The 25,094-nt window shown below is 41.3% G+C and overlaps 1 protein-coding gene across 1 annotated transcript in view; it reads left to right on the forward strand.

Annotated features, from left to right (window-relative positions):
* Positions 1-25,094, forward strand: part of LOC139756951 (probable glutamate receptor) — a 103,018-nt gene that overhangs the window by 23,164 nt on the left and 54,760 nt on the right. The window contains 3 exon segments of the mRNA XM_071676895.1: positions 10,549-10,766; positions 23,858-24,013; positions 24,015-24,039. Coding sequence (XP_071532996.1) covers positions 10,549-10,766; positions 23,858-24,013; positions 24,015-24,039 — 399 coding nt within the window.

Consider the following 25,094-nt stretch of genomic DNA (forward strand, 5'->3'; position numbering starts at 1 on the left):
AAATACTCATTCCATCTCCTTCTCACATCACCACTACTTGTTATCACCTCCCCATTTACGCCCTTCACTGAAGTTCCCATTTGCTCCCTTGTCTTACGCACCCTATTTACCTCCTTCCAGAACATCTTTTTATTCTCCCTAAAATTTACTGATAGTCTCTCACCCCAACTCTCATTTGCCCTTTTTTTCACCTCTTGCACCTTTCTCTTGACCTCCTGTCTCTTTCTTTTATACTTCTCCCACTCAATTGCATTTTTTCCCTGCAAAAATCGTCCAAATGCCTCTCTCTTCTCTTTCACTAATACTCTTACTTCTTCATCCCACCACTCACTACCTTTTCTAAACAGCCCACCTCCCACTCTTCTCATGCCACAAGCATCTTTTGTGCAATCCATCACTGATTCCCTAAATACATCCCATTCCTCCCCCACTCCCCTTACTTCCATTGTTCTCACCTTTTTCCATTCTGTACACAGTCTCTCCTGGTACTTCCCCACACAGGTCTCCTTCCCAAGCTCACTTACTCTCACCACCTTCTTCACCCCAACATTCACTCCTCTTTTCTGAAAACCCATACTAATCTTCACCTTAGCCTCCACAAGATAATGATCAGACATCCCTCCAGTTGCACCTCTCAGCACATTAACATCCAAAAGTCTCTCTTTCGCACGCCTGTCAATTAACACGTAATCCAATAACGCTCTCTGGCCATCTCTCCTACTTACATAAGTATACTTATTTATATCTCGCTTTTTAAACCAGGTATTCCCAATCATCAGTCCTTTTTCAGCACATAAATCTACAAGCTCTTCACCATTTCCATTTACAACACTGAACACCCCATGCATACCAATTATTCCCTCAACTGCCACATTACTCACCTTTGCATTCAAATCACCCATCACTATAACCCGGTCTCGTGCATCAAAACCGCTAACACACTCATTCAGCTGCTCCCAAAACACTTGCCTCTCATGATCTTTCTTCTCATGCCCAGGTGCATATGCACCAATAATCACCCACCTCTCTCCATCAACTTTCAATTTTACCCATATTAATCGAGAATTTACTTTCTTACATTCTATCACATACTCCCACAACTCCTGTTTCAGGAGTATTGCTACTCCTTCCCTTGCTCTTGTCCTCTCACTAACCCCTGACTTCACTCCCCAGACATTTCCAAACCACTCTTCCCCTTTACCCTTGAGCTTCGTTTCACTCAGAGCCAAAACATCCAGGTTCCTTTCCTCAAACATACTACCTATCTCTCCTTTTTTCACATCTTGGTTACATCCACACACATTTAGGCACCCCACTCTGAGCCTTCGAGGAGGATGATCACTCCCCGCGTGACTCCTTCTTCTGTTTCCCATTTTAGAAAGTTAATACAAGGAGGGGAGGATTTCCGGCCCCCCGCTCCCGTCCCCTCTAGTCGCTTTCTACGACACGCGAGGAATACGTGGGAAGTATTCTTTCACCCCTATCCCCAGGGATAATATATATATATATATATATATATATATATATATATATATATATATATATATATATATATATATATATATATATATATATATATATATATATATATATATGGATCTGGAGAAGGCATATGATAGAGTTGATAGAGATGCTCTGTGGAAAGTATTAAGAATATATGGTGTGAGAGGAAAGTTGTTAGAAGCAGTGAAAAGTTTTTATCGAGGATGTAAGGCATGTGTACGTGTAGGAAGAGAGGAAAGTGATTGGTTCTCAGTGAATGTAGGTTTGCGGCAGGGGTGTGTGATGTCTCCATGGTTGTTTAATTTGTTTGTGGATGGGGTTGTTAGGGAGGTAAATGCAAGAGTTTTGGAAAGAGGGGCAAGGTTGAAGTCTGTTGGGGATGAGAGAGCTTGGGAAGTGAGTCAGTTGTTGTTCGCTGATGATACAGCACTGGTGGCTGATTCATGTGAGAAACTGCAGAAGCTGGTGACTGAGTTTGGAAAAGTGTGTGGAAGAAGAAAGTTAAGAGTAAATGTGAATAAGAGCAAGGTTATTAGGTACAGTAGGGTTGAGGGTCAAGTCAATTGGGAGGTGAGTTTGAATGGAGAAAAACTGGAGGAAGTGAAGTGTTTTAGATATCTGGGAGTGGATCTGGCAGCGGATGGAACCATGGAAGCGGAAGTGGATCATAGGGTGGGGGAGGGGGCGAAAATCCTGGGGGCCTTGAAGAATGTGTGGAAGTCGAGAACATTATCTCGGAAAGCAAAAATGGGTATGTTTGAAGGAATAGTGGTTCCAACAATGTTGTATGGTTGGGAGGCGTGGGCTATGGATAGAGTTGTGCGCAGGAGGATGGATGTGCTGGAAATGAGATGTTTGAGGACAATGTGTGGTGTGAGGTGGTTTGATCGAGTGAGTAACGTAAGGGTAAGAGAGATGTGTGGAAATAAAAACAGCGTGGTTGATAGAGCAGAAGAGGGTGTTTTGAAGTGGTTTGGGCACATGGAGAGGATGAGTGAGGAAAGATTGACCAAGAGGATATATGTGTCGGAGGTGGAGGGAACGAGTAGAAGAGGGAGACCAAATTGGAGGTGGAAAGATGGAGTGAAAAAGATTTGGTGTGATCGGGGCCTGAACATGCAGGAGGGTGAAAGGAGGGCAAGGAATAGAGTGAATTGGACCGATGTGGTATACCGGGGTTGACGTGCTGTCAGTGGATTGAAGCACGGCATGTGAAGCGTCTGGGGTAAACCATGGAAAGCTGTGTAGGTATGTATATTTGCGTGTGTGGACGTATGTATATACATGTGTATGGGGGGGGGGGTTTGGCCATTTCTTTCGTCTGTTTCCTTGCGCTACCTCGCAAACGCGGGAGACAGCGACAAAGTGTAATAAATAAATAAATAATATATATATATATATATATATATATATATATATAAATAAATATATATATATATATATATATATATATATATATATATATATATATATATATATATATATATATATATATATATATATATATATATATATATATATATATATATATATATATATATTACGTGTTAATTGACAGGCGTGCGAAAGAGAGACTTTTGGATGTCAATGTGCTGGGAGGTGCAACTGGAGGGATGTCTGATCATTATCTTGTGGAGGCTAAGGTGAAGATTAGTATGGGTTTTCAGAAAAGAAGAGTGAATGTTGGGGTGAAGAAGTTGGTGAGAGTAAGTGAGCTTGGGAAGGAGACCTGTGTGAAGAAGTATCTGGAGAGACTGTGTACAGAATGGAAAAAGGTGAGAACAATGGAAGTAAGGGGAGTGGGGGAGGAATGGGATGTATTTAGGGAATCAGTGATGGATTGCGCAAAAGATGCTTGTGGCATGAGAAGAGTGGGAGGTGGGCTGTTTAGAAAGGGTAGTGAGTGGTGGGATGAAGAAGTAAGAGTATTAGTGAAAGAGAAGAGAGAGGCATTTGGACGATTTTTGAAGGGAAAAAATGCAATTGAGTGGGAGAAGTATAAAAGAAAGAGACAGGAGGTCAAGAGAAAGGTGCAAGAGGTGAAAAAAAGGGCAAATGAGAGTTGGGGTGAGAGACTATCAGTAAATTTTAGGGAGAATAAAAAGATGTTCTGGAGGGAGGTAAATAGGGTGTGTAAGACAAGGGAGCAAATGGGAACTTCAGTGAAGGGCGTAAATGGGGAGGTGATAACAAGTAGTGGTGATGTGAGAAGGAGATGGAATGAGTATTTTGAAGGTTTGTTGAATGTGTCTCATGACAGAGTGGCAGATATAGGGTGTTTTGGTCGAGGTGGTGTGCAAGGTGAGAGGGTTAGGGAAAATGATTTGGTAAACAGAGAAGAGGTAGTAAAAGCTTTGCGGAAGATGAAAGCCGGCAAGGCAGTAGGTTTGGATGGTATTGCAGTGGAATTTATTAAAAAAGGGGGTGACTGTATTGTTGACTGGTTGGTAAGGTTATTTAATGTATGTATGACTCATGGTGAGGTGCCTGAGGATTGGCGGAATGCGTGCATAGTGCCATTGTACAAAGGCAAAGGGGATAAGAGTGAGTGCTCAAATTACAGAGGTATAAGTTTGTTGAGTATTCCTGGTAAATTATATGGGAGGGTATTGATTGAGAGGGTGAAGGCATGTACAGAGCATCAGATTGGGGAAGAGCAGTGCGGTTTCAGAAGTGGTAGAGGATGTGTGGATCAGGTGTTTGCTTTGAAGAATGTATGTGAGAAATACTTAGAAAAGCAAATGGATTTGTATGTAGCATCTATGGATCTGGAGAAGGCATATGATAGAGTTGATAGAGATGCTCTGCGGAAGGTATTAAGAATATATGGTGTGGGAGGCAAGTTGTTAGAAGCAGTGAAAAGTTTTTATCGAGGATGTAAGGCATGTGTACGTGTAGGAAGAGAGGAAAGTGATTGGTTCTCAGTGAATGTAGGTTTGCGGCAGGGGTGTGTGATGTCTCCATGGTTGTTTAATTTGTTTATGGATGGGGTTGTTAGGGAGGTAAATGCAAGAGTTTTGGAAAGAGGGGCAAGTATGAAGTCTGTTGGGGATGAGAGAGCTTGGGAAGTGAGTCAGTTGTTGTTCGCTGATGATACAGCGCTGGTGGCTGATTCATGTCAGAAACTGCAGAAGCTGGTGACTGAGTTTGGTAAAGTGTGTGGAAGAAGAAAGTTAAGAGTAAATGTGAATAAGAGCAAGGTTATTAGGTACAGTAGGGTTGAGGGTCAAGTCAATTGGGAGGTGAGTTTGAATGGAGAAAAACTGGAGGAAGTGAAGTGTTTTAGATATCTGGGAGTGGATCTCTCAGCGGATGGAACCATGGAAGCGGAAGTGTATCATAGGGTGGGGGAGGGGGCGAAAATTTTGGGAGCCTTGAAAAATGTGTGGAAGTCGAGAACATTATCTCGGAAAGCAAAAATGGGTATGTTTGAAGGAATAGTGGTTCCAACAATGTTGTATGGTTGCGAGGCGTGGGCTATGGATAGAGTTGTGCGCAGGAGGATGGACGTGCTGGAAATGAGATTTTTGAGGAAAATGTGTGGTGTGAGGTGGTTTGATCGAGTAAGTAACGTAAGGGTAAGAGAGATGTGTGGAAATAAAAAGAGCGTGGTTGAGAGAGCAGAAGAGGGTGTTTTGAAATGGTTTGGGCACATGGAGAGAATGAGTGAGGAAAGATTGACCAAGAGGATGTATGTGTCGGAGGTGGAGGGAACGAGGAGAAGAGGGAGACCAAATTGGAGGTGGAAAGATGGAGTGAAAAGGATTTTGTGTGATCGGGGCCTGAACATGCAGGAGGGTGAAAGGAGGGCAAGGAATAGAGTGAATTGGAGCGATGTGGTATACAGGGGTTGACGTGCTGTCAGTGGATTGAATCGGTGCATGTGAAGCGTCTGGGGTGAACCATGGAAAGCTGTGTAGGTATGTATATTTGCGTGTGTGGACGTGTGTATGTACATGTGTATGGGGGGGTGGGTTGGGCCATTTCTTTCGTCTGTTTCCTTGCGCTACCTCGCAAACGCGGGAGACAGCGACAAAGTATAAAAAAAAAAAAAAATATATATATATATATATATATATATATATATATTTTTTTTTTTTTTTTTTTTTTTTTTTTTTACCTCGTCGTTGTCTCCCGCGGTTGCGAGGTAGCGCAAGGAAACATATATATATATATATACATATATATATATATATATATATATATATATATATATATATATATATATATATATATATATATATATATATATATATATATTACTTATTTATTTAATTTACTTGGTCGCTGTCCCCCACGTTATCGAGATAGCGCAAGGAAACAGACTAAAGAATGGCCCAACCCACCCACATACACATGTATATACATACACGTCCACACACGCAAATATACATACCTATACATGTCAACATGTGCATGTGTATACTTACACAGACATATACATACATACTCATGTACATAATTCATACTGTCTGCCTTTATATATATATATATATATATATATATATATATATATATATATATATATATATATATATATATATATATATATATATATATATATATATATATATATATATATATATATATATGTATATATATTTTTTTTTTTACTGTACCATGTCGCTGTCTCCCGCGTTTGCGAAGTAGCGCAAGGAAACAGAAAAAAGAATGGCCTATCCCACCCATATACTCATGTATATACATACACACGCACACACGCCCATATACATACCTATACATCTCAATGTATACATATATATACACACACAGACATATGCATATATACACTTGTACATATTTGATATTGTCTCCATTTATTCATTCCTTTCGCCACCCCGCCACACATGAAATGACACCTCCTTCCCCTCGCATGTGCTCTAGGTAGCACTCATTCTCTAGCTGTCATGTATAATGCATCGAAACTATAGCTCCCTTTCCACATCCAGGCCCAACGAACTTTGCATGGTTTACCCCAGACGCTTCACATGCCCTGGTTCAATCCATTGACAGCACGTCGACCCCGGTATACCACATCGTTCAAATTCACTCTATTCCTTGCACGCCCTTCATCCTCCTGCATGTTTCGCCCTGATCACTCAAAATCTTTTTTCACTCCATCTTTCCACCTCCAATTTGGTCTCCCACTTCATCTCGTTCCCTCTATCTCTGACGCATATATCATCTTTTTCAATCATTCCTCACTCATTCTCACCATGTGACCAAACCATTTCAAAACACCCTCTTCTGCTCTCTCAACCACACTCTTTTTATTACCACACATATTACTTTTCCTTTCTTTACTTACTCGATCAAACTACCCCACACCACATATTGTCCTGAAACATCTCATTTTCACCACATTCACCCTCCTCTTCACAACTCTATCTATAGCCCACGCCTCGCAACCATATAACATTGTCAGAACCACTATTCTTTCAAATATACTCATTTTTGACTTCCCACATAACGTTCTCGATTCCAACACATTTTTCAACCATTGCCAGAACTTTCGCCCCCTCCCCATCCTATGACTCACCTTCGCTTCCAAGGTTCAATCCGTTGCCAAGTCCACTCCAAGATATCTAAAACTCTTCACTTCTTCCAGTCTTTCTCTATTGAAACTTACCTCTCAATTGACTTGTCCCTCAACCCTACTGTACCTAATATCCTAGCTCTTATTCACAATTACTTTCAGCTTTCATCTTCCACACACTTTACCAAACTCAGTCACCAGCTTCTGCAATTTATCACACGAATCAGCCACCAGTGCTGCAGCATCAGCGAACAACTGACTCACTTCCCAAGCTCTCTTATCCACAACAGACTACATACTTGCCCCTCTCTCCAAAACTCCTGCATTGACCTTCTTAACAACCCCATTCATAAACGAATTAAACAACCATGGAGACCATGCCGCAAACCGATATTCACTGAGAACCAATCACTTTCCTCTCTTCCTACTCGTATACATGCCTTACATCCTCGATAGAAACTTTGCTTCTAACAACTTGCCTTCCACACCATACATTCTCAATAGCTTCCACAGAGTATCTCTATGAACTCTATCATATGCCGTCTCAGATCCATAAATGCTACATACAAATCCCTTTGCTTTTCTAGGTATTTTTCACATACATTCTTCAAAGCAAACACCTGATCCACACATCCTCTACTACTTCTGAAACCACACTGCTCTTCACCAATCTGATTCTCTATACATGCCTTCTCCCTCTCATCAGTACCCTCCCATATAATTTCCCAGGAATACTCAACAGACTTATACCTCTCTAATTTGAGCTCTCACCTTTATCCCCTTTGCCTTTGTACAATGGCACTATGCAAGCATTCCAGAACATCTTTTTATTCTCCCTAAAATTTACTGATAGTCTCTCACCCCAACTCTCATTTGCCCTTTTTTTCACCTCTTGCACCTTTCTCTTGACCTCCTGTCTCTTTCTTTTATACTTCTCCCACTCAATTGCATTTTTTCCCTTCAAAAATCGTCCAAATGCCTCTCTCTTCTCTTTCACTAATACTCTTACTTCTTCATCCCACCACTCACTACCCTTTCTAAACAGCCCACCTCCCACTCTTCTCATGCCACAAGCATCTTTTGCGCAATCCTTCACTGATTCCCTAAATACATCCCATTCCTCCCCCACTCCCCTTACTTCCATTGTTCTCACCTTTTTCCATTCTGTACACAGTCTCTCCTGGTACTTCCCCACACAGGTCTCCTTCCCAAGCTCACTTACTCTCACCACCTTCTTCACCCCAACATTCACTCTTCTTTTCTGAAAACCCATACTAATCTTCTCAACCACGCTCTTTTTATTTCCACACATCTCTCTTACCCTTACGTTACTCACTCGATCAAACCACCTCACACCACACATTGTCCTCAAACATCTCATTTCCAGCACATCCATCCTCCTGCGCACAACTCTATCCATAGCCCACGCCTCGCAACCATACAACATTGTTGGAACCACTATTCCTTCAAACATACCCATTTTTGCTTTCCGAGATAATGTTCTCGACTTCCACACATTCTTCAAGGCCCCCAGAATTTTCGCCCCCTCCCCCACCCTATGATCCACTTCCGCTTCCATGTTTCCATCCATATATATGTATATATATATATATATATATATATATATATATATATATATATATATATATATATATATATATATATATCCCTGGGGATAGGGGAGAAAGAATACTTCCCACGTATTCCCTGCGTGTCGTAGAAGGCGACTAAAAGGGAAGGGAGCGGGGGGCTGGAAATCCTCCCCTCTCGTTTTTTTTTTTTTTTTTTTTTTTTTTTTTCCAAAAGAAGGAACAGAGAAGGGGGCCAGGTGAGGGTATTCCCTCAAAGGCCCAGTCCTCTGTTCTTAACGCTACCTCACTATCGCGGGAGATGGCGAATGGTATGAAAAAAAAAAAAAAAAATATATATATATATATATATATATATATATATATATATATATATATATATATATATATATATATATATATATATATATATATATATATATATATATATATATATATATATATATATAGAGCGATGGGATGAACAAGTAAGATAATCAGTGGAAGAGAAGAGAGAGGCATTTGGACGATTTTTGCAGGGAAACGATGCAAATGACTAGGAGATGTATAAAAGAAGGAGGCAGGAGGTCAAGAGAAAGGTAGAAGACCTTAGCAACCAGTCAACAACACATGCATTCCTTTTTTTATATAAATTCCCCTGCAATGCCATCCAAACCCGCCGCTTTAACTGTTTTCATCATCCGGAAAGCTTTCAGTACCTCTTCTCTTTTGACCAAATTATTTTCCCTGATCCTTTCACGTTGCACACTTTCTCGGCCAAAACATCCTATATATGCCACTCTGTCATCAAACACATTCAACAAACCTTCAAAATACTCAGTCCATCTCCCCTTTTTTTCTCTTCTACTTGTTATTACCTTATCTTACGCACTTTATTTACCTCATTCCAAAACTTTTTATTTTTCCTAAAATTCAATGATACTCTCTCACCCCAACTCACATTTGCCTTTTTTTCACCTTTTGCACCGTTCTCTTGACCTCTTGCTTCCTTCTTTTATGCCTCTCACCTTGCATTTGCACCATTTTCCTGCAAAAATCGTGGAAAAGCCTCTCTCTCTTCTTTCACTAACAATCTTATTTCTTCATCTCACCACTCACTACCCTTTCTAATCTGCCCACCTCCCACCTTTCTCATGCCACAGGCATCTTGTGCAAGCCATCACTGCTTCCCTAAATACATCCCATTCCTCTTTCATTCCCCTTACGTCGTTTGCTCTCACCTTGTTCCATTCTGCACTTAATGTCTCCTGGTCCTTCCTCACACAAGTCTCCTTTCCAAGGTCACTTACTCCTACATTTGTTTACTGTTTTCCGCGTTGACTTGGTAGTTTAGAAAACTGAGGAAAAGGCCTGATTCATTTGCATCCATTCTTTATGAATTATGTGAAATGCACGGACACCATTGGTCCCTCTTAACTACCATTTCCAATTTGGTCTCCCCCTTTGTCCTCGTCAGCTCCACTCTTGACCCATATATTCTCATTTTCACACTTTCCTCATTCATCCTCTCTAGATGTACACAACACCTCAGCATAACCCTCTCTGTTCTCTCAACTATACGTACTAGATGGACACTCTTCTTGCCACATATTTTTCTAAATTTAATTTCCGGTACATCCACTCTCTTCTGAACGTTCCTAATATCCCAGGCTCGGAACCATACATGTTTCTAGTAGGAATAATTAGACAGGTGACGCAGAAAGGATTCTGAAATTGGAAGAACGTAAGATTACGGCAATATCAGTGAAAGGATTGGATTAGATTAGAGGATAAGGCGATGTGTTTTGATCTGTGAAAGTAAAAACTTGAAAGCTGAGAGTAACGCTTGCTGGAACGGCCCTATCTGGAGCAAGGTTAAAGGTAAGCTTAAGAGACAAGGTGTAGAAATTGGTGATTATATTTTTGTATGAATCCTTACAGACTGTGTGTTCCTGGCCATCTGGCGGTGGGAGCGGCTGGTGTTGGGGGTTTGGATGATGACGACGCTGGTGTTAACACGGAGCTACGCCGGCAACCTCATGTCTCTCCTGGCCGTGAGACACATCCCGGAGCCTTACCAAAGCCTACGAGATGTTGTGGACGACTCGTCTGTTAATATGATATGGCAAACTAACACATCATTTATGCAGTTTATTCATGTGTGTAATGGAGAGGACTGGTTTTATTCAAGTATCAATGTTCCACTCAAATGTTCTTTAATTCTTCTTGTCTTTCCATTTCTGAAAGTGGAAACAAGAAGTCAAGGGAGGAGTGCTCATCCTCCTCGAAGGTTCAGATTGGAATGTCTAAATGTGCGTAGTTGTAACCAAATTGAGAAGAAACGAGGGATAGGCAGTACGTTTCTGGCTCTGAGTGAAACGAACCTCAAGGCTAAACGAGAAGAATCTTCCGGAAAAGTCTTCGGAGTAAAGTCAGGGTTGGTGAGAGGACAAGAGCTATATAAGGAGTAGCGCTACTCTTGAAGCAGGAGTTGTGAGAGTATGTGATAGAGTGTATGGAAGTAAATTCTAGATTGATGTGGGTGAAACTGAAAGTGGATGGAGAAAGATTGGTGATTACTGGTGTTTATGCACCTGGTCATGAGGATAAAGATCATGAGAGGCAAGTGTTTTGGGAGCATCTGAGTGAGTGTGTCAGCAGATTTGATGCACGAGACTGGGTATTAGTGATGGGTGATTTAAATACGAAAGTGGATAACAGTGGCAGTTGAGGGTATAAAAGTGTACACTATGTATTCAGTGTTTTGAATGGAAATAGTAAAGACCTCGTGAATCTCTGTGCTGAAAAAAGGCTAGTGATTAGGAATATCTAGGTAAAAAAGAGAGATATACATAAGTATACGTACGTGAGTCCAGAGAGATGTCAAAGGGTATTATTAGATTACGTGGAATGGATAGGCGTGTTAAAGAGAGACTTTTGGTTGTTGATGTGCTGTGAGAAGCAGCTGGAGAGATGTCTGATCACTATCTTTTGGTGTGAGGGTGAAGGTTTGTAAAGGTTTTCAAAAATGAAGAAAAATTGTTGGGGAGAAGAGAATGGTGAGAGTGAGAGAGCTTGGAAAGGAAACTTGTGTGAGTAAGTACCAAAAACGATCTTGTGTAGAATGACAAAAGGTGAGAGTAAATGACGTGAAGGGAGTGGGTGAGGAATAGGTTATATTTAGGGAGGCAGTGATGGCATGTGCAAAAGATGGATGTGGCATGAGAAAGGTGGGAGGTAGGCAGATTAGAAAGGGTACTGAGTGGTGGGATGTAAAGTTGTTAGTGAAGAGATAAGAGAGGCGTTTGGACGATACTGAGAATGATGAAGTGCAAGGAGGTCAAGAGAAAAGTGCAATGGTGGTTGAAAAGGAGGGCAAGTAAGAGTTGGGGTGAGAGAGTATCATTAGAATAAAAAGATGTCTTGGAAGGAGGCAAATGACGTGCGGAAGACAAGAAAACAAATGGGAACATCGTTGAAGGGGCAAGGGAATAAGTGATACCAGGTAGTGATGAAATGAGATAGGGGTAGAGTATTTCAAATATTTGTTGAATGTGTTTAACGATTGAGTGGTAATTGTAAGGTGTTTTTCTCGGGCCGGTGTGCGAAGTAAGAGGGTCAGGGAAAGCGGTTTGGTTAAGAAAGAAGAGGTAGTGAAAGCATTACGGAAGATGAAATCCGGGAATGCGGCGATTTGGATGGTATTGCATTTGAGTGTAATGTTGATTGGTTGGTGAGGATACTCATTGTATATATGAATCACGGCGAGGTACCTGAAGATTGGCGGAATGCATGCATGGTGATAAAGGGGATAAAGGTGAGTGTTCAAGCTATAGACATAAGTTTATTGAGTATTCCTGGGAAATTGTATGGGAGGATATTGATTGAGAGTTTAAAGGCATGTACAGAGCATCAGATTGGGGAAGAGCAGTGTGGTTTCAGAAGTGGTAGAGGATGTGTGGATCAAGTGTTTGCTTTAAAGAATGTACGTGAGAAATACTTAGAAAAACAGATGGATTTTTATGTAGCATTTATGGAACTATAGAAAGCATTTGATAGGGTTGATAGACTTTCTTTGCTGAAAGCCTTAAGAGGGTATAGTGTGGGAGGAAAGCTGCTAGAAGCACTGAAAAGATTTTATTAAGGATGTAAGGCATATGTAGGAGTAGGAAGAAAGGAAAGTGACTGATTCCCAGTGAAAGTCGGTCTGCGGCAGGGGTGTGTGATTTCCCCATTGAGAAAAATCGGAAGAAGTGATCTGTTTTAGATAACTGGGAGTGGACTTAGCGGGGGTCGGAACCATTGAAGCGGAAGTGAGTCACAGGGTAGGGGAGGGGGCGAAGTTTCAAGGAGAGATGAAGAATGTGTGGAAAGTGAGAACGTTATCTCGGAGAGCAAAAATGGGTATGTTTGAAGGAATGGTAATTTCAACAATATCATATGCTTGCGAGGCATGCGCTACAGAGAGAGTTGTACAGAGGAGGGTGGTTGTGTTGGAAATGAAATGTTTGAGGAAAATATGTGGTGTGAGGGTGTTTGATGAAGTAATCATGAAAGGGTAAAAGATGTGTAAGGAAATAAAGGGAGTGTGGGTGACAGAGGAGAAGCAGGTGTGTTGAAATGGTTAGGACATGTGAAGAGAATGAGTGAGGAAAGGTTGACATAGAGGATATATGTGTCAGAGGTAGAGGGAATAAGGAGAAACGGGAATTCAAATTAGGAGTGGAAGGATAGAATGAAAGGATTTTCAGCGATCGTGGCCTGAAAATGCAATAGACTGAGATGAGTGTAAGGAATAGAGTGAATTGGAACGATGTTGTATACCGAAGTCGACGTGCTTTCAATGGACTGAACAAGGGCATGCGAAACATTTGGGGTAAGCCAAGGAAAGGTTTGTGGGGCCTGGATTGGATAGGAAGCTGTGGTTTTGGTGCATTATATGTGACAGCTAGAGACTGACTGTGAACGAATGTGGCCTTTGTCTCTTTTCCTGGTGCTGCCTCGCTGAAGCAGGTGTTAGCGATGCTGTTTCCCGTGAGGCGGGGTAGCGCAAGAAATGGATAAAGACAAACAAGAATTGATATGTGCGTGTGTATACATGTATATGTCTGTCTATGTGTATGTATATGTACATATGGTGATGAATGTATATACAGGGTGTCCCAAGAAATTTACTCACTTTTTGACACCCTAAAACTCACTAAACTTGATTAATTTCAACCATTAATCTTCTAAGTCAATCAACGCTGAATTTCTTGCCATTTAAAGATTGAATACATTTCTTTGGGACTTTTGCCATTTGTAGGATCAAAAGGACCAAAAAAAGGAAAAAATTCAGTGATATAGTGTTTTATACACACACACACACACACACACACACACACATATATATATATATATATATATATATATATATATATATATATATATATATATATATATATATATATATATATATATATATATATATATATATATATAAATATATATATATGAAACAGGAATTGTGGGAGTATGTGATAGAAAGTAAGAAATTAAATTCTAGATTAATATGGGTAAAACTGAAAGTTGATGGAGAGAGATGGGTGATTATTAGTGCATATGCACCTGGGCATGAGAAGGAAGATCATGAGAGGCAAGTGTTTTGGGAGCAGCTGAATGAGTGTGTTAGTGGTTTTGATGCATAAGACCGGGTTATAGTCATGGGTGATTTGAATGCAAAGGTGAGTAATGTGGCAGTTGAGGGAATAATTGGTATACATGGAGTGTTCAGTGTTGTAAATGGAAATGGTGAAGAGCTTGTAGATTTATGTGCTAAAAAAGGACTGGTGATTGGGAATACATGGTTTAGAAAAGCGAGATATACATAAGTATACGTATGTATGTAGGAGAGATGGCCAGAGAGCGTTATTGGATTACGTGTTAATTGACAGGCGCGCGAAAGGGAGACTTTTCGATGTTAATGTACTGAGAGGTGCAACTGGAGGGATGTTTGATCATTATCTTGTCGAGGCGAAGGTGAAGATTTGTATGGGTTTTCAGAAAGGGAGAGAGAATGTTAGGGTGAAGAGGGTGGTGAGAGTAAGTAAGCTTGGGAAGTAGACTTGTGTTAGGAAGTACCAGGAGAGACTGAGTACAGAATGAAAAAGGTGAGAACAAAGGAGGTAAGGGGAGTGAGAGAGGAATGGGATGTATTTAGGGAAGCAGTGATGGCTTGTGCAAAAGATGTTTGTGGCATGAAAAGCGTGGGAGGTGGGTTGATTAGAAAGGGTAGTGAGTTGTGGGATGAAGAAGTAAGATTATTAGTGAAAGAGAAAAGAGAGGCATTTGGACGATTTTTGCAGGGAAAAAATGCAATTGAGTGGGAGATGTATAAAAGAAAGAGACAGGAGGTCAAGAGAAAGGTGCAAGAGGTGAAAAAGGGCAAATGAGAGTTGGGGTGAGAGAGTATCATTAGATTTTAGGGAGAATAAAAAGATGTTTTGGAAGGAGGTAAATAAAGTGCGTAAGACAAGGGAACAAATGGGAACTTCAGTGAAGGGGGCTAATGGAGAGGTGATAACAAGTAGTGGTGATGTGAGAAGGAGATGGAGTGAGTATTTTGAAGGTTTGTTGAATGTGTTTGATGACAGAGTGGCAGATATAGGGTGTTTTGGTCGAGGTGGTGTGCAAAGTGAGAGGGTTAGGGAAAATGATTTGGTAAACAGAGAAGAGGTAGTAAAAGCTTTGCGGAAGATGAAAGCCGTCAAGGCACCGGGTTTGGACGGTATTGCAGTGGAATTTATTAAAATAGGGGGTGAATGTATTGTTGACTGGTTGATAAGGTTATTTAACGTATATATGATTCATGGTAAGGTGCCTGAGGATTGGCGGAATGCTTGCATAGTGCCATTGTACAAAGGCAAAGGGGATAGGATTGAGTGCTCAAATTACAGAGGTATAAGTTTGTTGAGTATTCCTGGTAAATTGTATGGGAGGGTATTGACTGAGAGGGCGAATGCATGTACAGAGCATCAGATTGGGGAAGACCAGTGTGGTTTAAGAAGTGGTTTAGGATGTGTGGATCAGGTGTTTGCTTTGAAGAATGTATGTGAGAAATACTTAGAAAAGCAAATGGATTTGTATGTAGCATTTATGGATCTGGAGAAGGCATATGATAGAGTTGATAAAGATGCTCTGTGGAAGCTATTAAGAATATATGGTGTGGGAGGCAAGTTGTTAGAAGCAGTGAAAAGTTTTTATCGAGGATGTAAGGCATGTGTACGTGTAGGAAGAGAGGAAAGTGATTGTTTCTCAGTGAATGTAGGTTTGCGGCAGGGGTGTGTGATGTCTCCATGGTTGTTTAATATGTTTATGGATGGGGTTGTTAGGGAGGTGAATGCAAGAGTTTTGGAAAGAGGGGCAAGTATGCAGTCTGTTGTGGATGAGAGAGCTTGGGAAGTGAGTCAGTTGTTGTTCGCTGATGATACAGCGCTGGTGGCTGATTCATGTGAGAAACTACAGAAGCTGGTGACTGAGTTTGGTAAAGTGTGTGAAAGAAGAAAGTTAAGAGTAAATGTGAAAAAGAGCAAGGTTATTAGGTACAGTAGAGTTGATGGTCAAGTCAATTGGGAGGTAAGTTTGAATGGAGGAAAACTGGAGGAAGTAAAGTGTTTTAGATATTTGGGAGTGGATCTGGCAGCGGATGGAACCATGGAAATTGAAGTGAATCATAGGGTGGGGGAGGGGGCGAAAGTTCTGGGAGCCTTGAAGAATGTGTAGAAGTCGAGACATTATCTCAGAAAGCAAAAATGGTTATGTTTGAAGGAATAGTGGTTCCAACAATGTTGTATGGTTGCGAGGCGTGGGCTATGGTTAGAGTTGTGCGCAGGAGGGTGGATGTGCTGGAAATGAGATGTTTGAGGACAGTATGTGGTGTGAGGTGGTTTGATCGAGTAAGTAATGTAAAGGTAAGAGAGATGTGTGGAAATAAAAAGAGTGTGGTTGAGAGAGTAGAAGAGGGTGTTTTGAAATGGTTTGGTCACATGGAGAGAATGAGTGAGGAAAGATTGACCAAGAGGATATATGTGTCGGAGGTGGAGGGAACGAGGAGAAGTGGGAGACCAAATTGGAGGTGGAAAGATGGAGTGAAAAAAGATTTTGAGTGATCGGGGCCTGAACATGCAGAAGGGTGAACGGCGTGCAAGGAATAGGGTGAATTGGAACGATGCGGTATACCGGGGTCGACGTGCTGTCAATGGATTGAACCAGGGCATGTGAAGCGTCTGGGGTAAACCATGCAAAGTTCGTGGGGCCTGGATGTGGAAAGAGAGCTGTGGTTTCGGTGTATTATTACATGACAGCTAGAGACTGAGTGTGAACGAATGGGGCCTTTGGTGTCTTTCCTAGCGCTACCTCGCACACATGAGGGGGGAGGGGATTGTTATTCCATGTGTGGCGAGGTGGCGATGGGAACAAATAATGGCAGACAGTATGAATTATGTACATGTGTATATATGTATATGTCTGTGTGTGTATATATATATGTGTGTACATTGAGATGTATAGGTATGTATATTGTGCGTGTGTGGACATGTATGTATATACATGTGTATGTGTGCGGGTTGGGCCATTATTTCGTCTGTTTCCTTGCGATACCTCGCTAACGCGGGAGACAGCGACAAAGCAAAATAAAATAAAAAAAATAAATACATATATATATATATATATATATATATATATATATATATATATATATATATATATATATATATATATATATATATATATATATAAATATGGGGATCAGGGAAAAAGAATACTTTCCACTCATTCCTCACGTGTCGTATAAGGCGACTAAATGGGACGGGAGTGGGGGGCTAGAAACCTTGTCCTCCTTGTATTTTAACTTTCTAAAAGGGGAAACAGAAGAATGAGTCACGTGGGGAGTGCTCATCCTCCTCGAAGGCTGAGATTGGGGTATCTAAATGTTTGTGGATGTAACCCAGATGATAAAAAAGGAGAGATAGGTAGTATGTTTGAGGAAAGGGACTTGGATGTTTGGCTCTGAGTAAAACGAAGCTCAAGGGTAAAGGGGAAGAGTGGTTTGGGAACGTTTTGTGAGTAGAGTCAGGGGTTGGTGAGAGAACAAGAGTAAGGGAAGGAATAGCACTACTCCCGAAACAGGAGTTGTGGGAGTGTGTGATGGAGTGTAAGAAAGTATACTCTAGAGATGGGTGATTATTGGTGCCTATGCACCTGGGCATGAGGAGAAAGATCATCAGAGGCAAATGTTTTGAGAGCAGCTGAGTGAGTGTGTTAGTAGTTTTGTTGCACGAGACCGGGTTACAGTGATGGGTGATTTGAATACAAAGGTGAGTAATGTGGCAGTTGAGGGAATAATTGGTGTACATGGTGTGTTCATTGCTGTAAATGGAAATGGTGAGGAGCTTGTAGATTTGTGTACTGAAAAAGGACTGGTGATTGGGAATATTTGGTTTGAAAAGAGAGATATACATAAGTATACATATGTAAGTAGGAATGTTGGCCAGAGAGCGTTATTGGATTAGGTGTTTATTGATAAGCACAAGGACACAGACAAGTCAATTGGGGCTAAGTTTGAATGGAGAAAAATTGGAGGAATTGGGTGTTTTAGATATCTGGGAGTGGATTTGGCAGCGGATGGAAACATGGAAGCGGAAGTGAGTCACAAGGTGGAGGAGGGGGGGAAAGTTCTGGTTGATAAAGGTGTTGAAGGCGAGAACATTATCTTGGAATGCAAAAATGGGTATGTTTGAAGAAATAGTGGTTACAACAATGTTATATGGTTGCAAGGCTTGGGCTATAGATAGAGTTGTGCGGAGGAGGGTGGATGTGTTGGAAATGAGATGTTTGAGGACAATACGTGGTCTGAGGTGGTTTGATCGAGAAAGTAATGAAAGGGTAAGGGAGATGTGTGGTAATAAAAAGAGCTTGGTTGTGAGAGCAGAAGAGGGTGTTTTGAAATGTTTTGGTAGCATTGAGAGAATGAGTGAGGAAAAATTGACAAAGACGATATATGTAACAGAGGTGGAGGGAACGAGGAGAAGTGGGAGGCCAAATTGTAAGTGGAAAGATGGACTGTAAAAGATATTGAGCGTTAGGAGCCTGAACATGCAGAGGGGTGAACGGCGTGCAAGGAATAGAGTGAATTGGAACGGTGTGGTTTCGTTGCATTACACATGACAGCTAGAGACTGAGTGTGAACGAATGTGTCCTTTGTTGTCTTTTCCTAGCTCTCCCTCGCGCGTATGCAAGGGGAGGAGATTGTTATTTCATGTGTGGCGGGGTGGCGACGAGAATGAATAAATTCAGCAAGTATGAATAATGTTCATTTTTTATATATGTATATGTCTGTGTATGTATATATATATATGTATACGTTGAAATGTATAGGCATGTATATGTGCGTGTTTGTGGGTATGTGGGTGGGTTGGGCCATTCTTTCGTCTGTTTCCTTGCGCTATCTCGCTAACGCGGGAGACAGCGACAAAGTATAATATAATGATAATAATAATGATGATAATAACTTTCTAAAATGGGAAACAGAAGAAGGAGTCACGCGGGGAGTGCTCATCCTCCTCGAAGGCTCAGAGTGGGGTGCCTAAATGTGTGTGGATGTAACCAAGATGTGAAAAAAGGAGAGATAGGTAGTATGTTTGAGGAAAGGAACCTGGATGTTTTGGCTCTGAGTGAAACGAAGCTCAAGGGTAAAGGGGAAGAGTGGTTTGGGAATGTCTGGGGAGTAAAGTCAGGGGTTAGTGAGAGGACAAGAGCAAGGGAAGGAGTAGCAATACTCCTGAAACAGGAGTTGTGGGAGTATGTGATAGAGTGTAAGAAAGTAAATTCTCGATTAATATGGGTAAAACTGAAAGTTGATGGAGAGAGGTGGGTGATTATTGGTGCTTATGCACCTGGGCATGAGAAGAAAGATCAAGAGAGGCAAGTGTTTTGGGAGCAGCTGAATGAGTGTGTTAGTGGTTTTGATGCACGAGACCGGGTTATAGTGATGGGTGATTTGAATGCAAAGGTGAGTAATGTGGCAGTTGAGGGAATAATTGGTATAGCATGGGGTGTTTAGTGTTGTAAATGGAAATGCTGAAGAGCTTGTAGATTTATGTGCTGAAAAAGGACTGATGATTGGGAATACCTGGTTTAAAAAGCGAGATATACATAAGTATACTTATGTAAGTAGGAGAGATGGCCAGAGAGCGTCATTAGATTACGTGTTAATTGACAGGCGTGCGAAAGAGAGACTTTTGGATGTTAATGTGCTGAGAGGTGCAACTGGAGGGATGTCTGATCATTATCTTGTGGAGGCTAAGGTGAAGATTTGTATGGGTTTTCAGAAAAGAAGAGTGAATGTTGGGGTGAAGAGGGTGGTGAGAGTAAGTGAGCTTGAGAAGGAGACCTGTGTGAGGAAGTACCAGGAGAGACTGAGTACAGAATGGAAAAAGGTGAGAACAATGGAAGTAAGGGGAGTGGGGGAGGAATGGGATGTATTTAGGGAATCAGTGATGGATTGCGCAAAAGATGCTTGTGGCATGAGAAGAGTGGGAGGTGGGTTGATTAGAAAGGGTAGTGAGTGGTGGGATGAAGAAGTAAGAGTATTAGTGAAAGAGAAGAGAGAGGCATTTGGACGATTTTTGCAGGGAAAAAATGCAATTGAGTGGGAGATGTATAAAAGAAAGAGACAGGAGGTCAAGAGAAAGGTAGAAGAGGTGAAAAAAAGGGCAAATGAGAGTTGGGGTGAGAGAGTATCATTAAATTTTAGGGAGAATAAAAAGATGTTCTGGATGGAGGTAAATAAAGTGCGTAAGACAAGGGAGCAAATGGGAACTTCAGTGAAGGGCGCAAATGGGGAGGTGATAACAAGTAGTGGTGATGTGAGAAGGAGATGGAGTGAGTATTTCGAAGGTTTGTTGAATGTGTTTGATGATAGAGTGGCAGATATAGGGTGTTTTGGTCGAGGTGGTGTGCAAAGTGAGAGGGTTAGGGAAAATGATTTGGTAAACAGAGAAGAGGTAGTGAAAGCTTTGCGGAAGATGAAAGCCGGCAAGGCAACAGGTTTGGATGGTATTGCAGTGGAGTTTATTAAAAAAGGGGGTGACTGTATTGTTGACTGGCTGGTAAGGTTATTTAATGTATGTATGACTCATGGTGAGGTGCCTGAGGATTGGCGGAATGCGTGCATAGTGCCATTGTACAAAGGCAAAGGGGATAAGAGTGAGTGCTCAAATTACAGAGGTATAAGTTTGTTGAGTATTCCTGGTAAATTATATGGGAGGGTATTGATTGAGAGGGTGAAGGCATGTACAGAGCATCAGATTGGGGAAGAGCAGTGTGGTTTCAGAAGTGGTAGAGGATGTGTGGATCAGGTGTTTGCTTTGAAGAATGTATGTGAGAAATACTTAGAAAAGCAAATGGATTTGTATGTAGCTTTTATGGATCTGGAGAAGGCATATGATAGAGTTGATAGAGATGCTCTGTGGAAGGTATTAAGAATATATGGTGTGGAGGCAAGTTGTTAGAAGCAGTGAAAAGTTTTTATCGAGGATGTAAGGCATGTGTACGTGTAGGAAGAGAGGAAAGTGATTGGTTCTCAGTGAATGTAGGTTTGCGGCAGGGGTGTGTGATGTCTCCATGGTTGTTTAATTTGTTTATGGATGGGGTTGTTAGGGAGGTAAATGCAAGAGTTTTGGAAAGAGGGGCAAGTATGAAGTCTGTTTGGGATGAAAGAGCTTGGGAAGTGAGTCAGTTGTTGTTCGCTGATGACACAGCGCTGGTGGCTGATTCATGTGTGAAACTGCAGAAGCTGGTGACTGAGTTTGGTAAAGTGTGTGGAAGAAGAAAGTTAAGAGTAAATGTGAATAAGAGCAAGGTTATTAGGTACAGTAGGGTTGAGGGTCAAGTCAATTGGGAGGTGAGTTTGAATGGAGAAAAACTGGAGGAAGTGAAGTGTTTTAGATATCTGGGAGTGGATCTGGCAGCGGATGGAACCATGGAAGCGGAAGTGGATCATAGGGTGGGGGAGGGGGCGAAAATTCTGGGAGCCTTGAAGAATGTGTGGAAGTCGAGAACATTATCTCGGAAAGCAAAAATGGGTATGTTTGAAGGAATAGTGGTTCCAACAATGTTGTATGGTTGCGAGGCGTGGGCTATGGATAGAGTTGTGCGCAGGAGGATGGATGTGCTGGAAATGAGATGTTTGAGGACAATGTGTGGTGTGAGGTGGTTTGATCGAGTGAGTAACGTAAGGGTAAGAGAGATGTGTGGAAATAAAAAGAGCGTGGTTGAGAGAGTAGAAGAGGGTGTTTTGAAGTGGTTTGGGCACATGGAGAGGATGAGTGAGGAAAGATTGACCAAGAGGATATATGTGTCGGAGGTGGAGGGAACAAGGAGAAGAGGGAGACCAAATTGGAGGTGGAAAGATGGAGTGAAAAAGATTTTGTGTGATCGGGGCCTGAACATGCAGGAGGGTGAAAGGAGGGCAAGGAATAGAGTGAATTGGAGCGATGTGGTATACCGGGGCTGACGTGCTGTCAGTGGATTGAATCAAGGCATGTGAAGCGTCTGGGGTAAACTATGGAAAGCTGTGTAGGTATGTATATTTGCGTGTGTGGACGTATGTATATACATGTGTATGGGGGGGGTTGGGCCATTTCTTTCGTCTGTTTCCTTGCGCTACCTCGCAAACGCGGGAGACAGCGACAAAATATAAAAAATATATATATATATATATATATATATATATATATATATATATATGTGTGTGTGTGTGTGTGTGTGTGTGTGTGTGTGTGTGTGTGTGTGAGTGCGTTGAAGGTAATATCATAAAGAGTATAGAATACATTATTCTATCCTCCCTGTCAATATTCAAATATTTATGTACAGTAGCTAAAACAATTATATGTGCCGATGGTGGTCGATATGTTCCGATATTTTACGTGTGACTAATGATATCTTGGGAGGATAGGTATGCCTGTCCTCACCCACCACCATTCAGCTCTCATCACCGGAGTGTTTTGCCATACGTGAACAATTTATCAGTTCTATATGTGACTAGTCTCTCACGGTATAGGGAGACAGTATTACCGCTACTGATATATGGCTTACGTAGCTCTGCTTTATTGACATCTAACAACGAATTATGAGACTTATTTTGTTGATTACTAACCTGATTCATAAAACGCTTCATTGCCGGTTTTGAACTATGTGCGAGCCATCATGTGAAGATTCATGTTTCTCATGCCACTCGTCATGGAAACCTCACAGATAACGCGGGGATCCATTGTCGCACTTCACAGTAAGGGTCACAGAATTTCCGAAATTGCCTTGAGGCGGGTCGGTTTCCACCTAGGTCTACAACTGATCGGCAACGAAGCGGCCGACCACACGGCAGTACCCTGGCACGCTTACCAGGTCGATCAATTTGATTTGTGATCATGCCGTAATGCAGGGGTAAATATGTGGTAAACCATGATATTTAACAAGGAAAAAACTAATAGTCATTAGTACGGACTCCAACTATTCTATCTCGTACTGATTAACAGCCTTATCCATACGTGTCCAGCAGTTCGGGAGTGGTTTGCCCGACATTTCCAAATAACTCTCTTGCCATACCCACTCAGATCCCGGATATCAACCTCATCGAGCATATCTGGGCAGCCATGATGAAATACATGCCTCATACGGGACTGCAATTGACCCGCGATGCTGTTGTCACTATAGCATTACAGGCGTGGCAGCGTCTGAGAAGCCATGAGGGATGTGATCTAACATCCTTGCTGGTGGCATCTCAAAATTGAAGGTCAAGCTTTCACAGGTTCTGTAAAGTAGTAAAATTACTTTACATATTTTTTGTTTTTTTCTATGAGTGACTTCATAAGGATATTTACAATATTACACAATATTACACACTTAATTAACGAGTACGACAGAAAATATCACAATGAATCAACTATGTCATCACATTGATACAAGGACACCAAACTTCGGCCCAAACATCCTTCATAAAGCAATGTTTATCGACCATGGTCTCAGGTTGTTTCCCACAAAGTATGCACAGATTTTTGTTATAGCTACTGTACATATTAGCACTTCTGGAGTCACTGTGGCTCCTCCTCTTAAGAATGAAACACTTCTTTCTCCATGGCATGTGTGATGAACTTTATTCTCTTTTCACCGACGACGTCTTTGTGCAGTAGTGTCATTTCTCTCATAACATTTTCAGTCTGCGCAGTCTGGTATATATCGAGAGATCGCCGAATCAGAGAAGATCGGCCGAATTGTGTATAGAACACAGTCACAGTTCCCAGAGAGCATCAACACCTTAGTGAGGCGCGGTGACCACGTTCTCATGGAAGTGGAAGTGGCTATCAAGGTCTTATATGGCCCGGGACTTTACGCACACAGGTAACTGTGTGATAACTATGTAATATTCTTTTTTTCTTTATGTTAGAGGAGACGGAGTAGACAGAGAATGCCCCAATCAAGGGCTTCTCATTAGCTTTACTGATCTATGAATTCCCACCTAAGCCAGGTGTTCAAGTTATCAATCAGCCATTATGGGAGAATGAACATCTGGGATGACAATGGACCAAATGCTGCGAATAGGATTCCAACTCATGCGAGCTCGACCTCTGGCGGTCCGTAAATACGTCATGGTTGGCAACGCCAACTGTTACACTACGGAGGTCCATATACGGATACATAAATTCCAGTTTTATGCCTAATTGTCTCTTTCCGCCATCGTGAGGTAGCATGAGCAATAAATGAAAAGCGGTCACAGACTATCCTATGAGTTAAATGTCCTTGCTCAGTCCGGTAATATTACGTCGTCTCCAGTATACCTCGTCGTATCATTTCTCTTTTTCCCAGCGAACTCATACCTTTCTTCTTCCTGAATGTTCAGACTCTAGCACCACATAAAATCCGTTATCATCCAACCTCCTCTTCGGTCTTCCTTTCCCCTCTTCTGACATATAGTTCCTCTGTGTCAGTCTTTTTTCATTTGATCTCTTCACATCCAGGACACACTTAAGTTCACCCTGGTCGGCTTCCTAAATATCACATCTCCCTCTAAATATATCACTTCTCACTCAAATCAGCCCCTGTCTCACACTTTATGTTGTCTTTAGACTTTTTGTCTCCAGCATATCTACCTTCCTCCTCTCCATTGCATCTATGGTTAAGACTTCATTCTCTGCGACACTGTTAGCAATATTCGACCTTCTAACACATTCATTTTTACTTTCACAAAAAGTGTCCTTTTCATCCACACACTCTTTAATGTGGCCAAGCTCTTATTTTTCCCTCTTGCGTTCTGTGAGTCACATCTTCCCTTGTGGTCTTATCCTATATATATATATATATATATATATATATATATATATATATATATATATATATATATATATATATATATATAAATATATATATATATATATATATATATATATATATATATA

This window comes from Panulirus ornatus, chromosome 23 (assembly GCF_036320965.1).
Source record: "Panulirus ornatus isolate Po-2019 chromosome 23, ASM3632096v1, whole genome shotgun sequence".
NCBI lineage: Eukaryota > Metazoa > Arthropoda > Malacostraca > Decapoda > Palinuridae > Panulirus > Panulirus ornatus.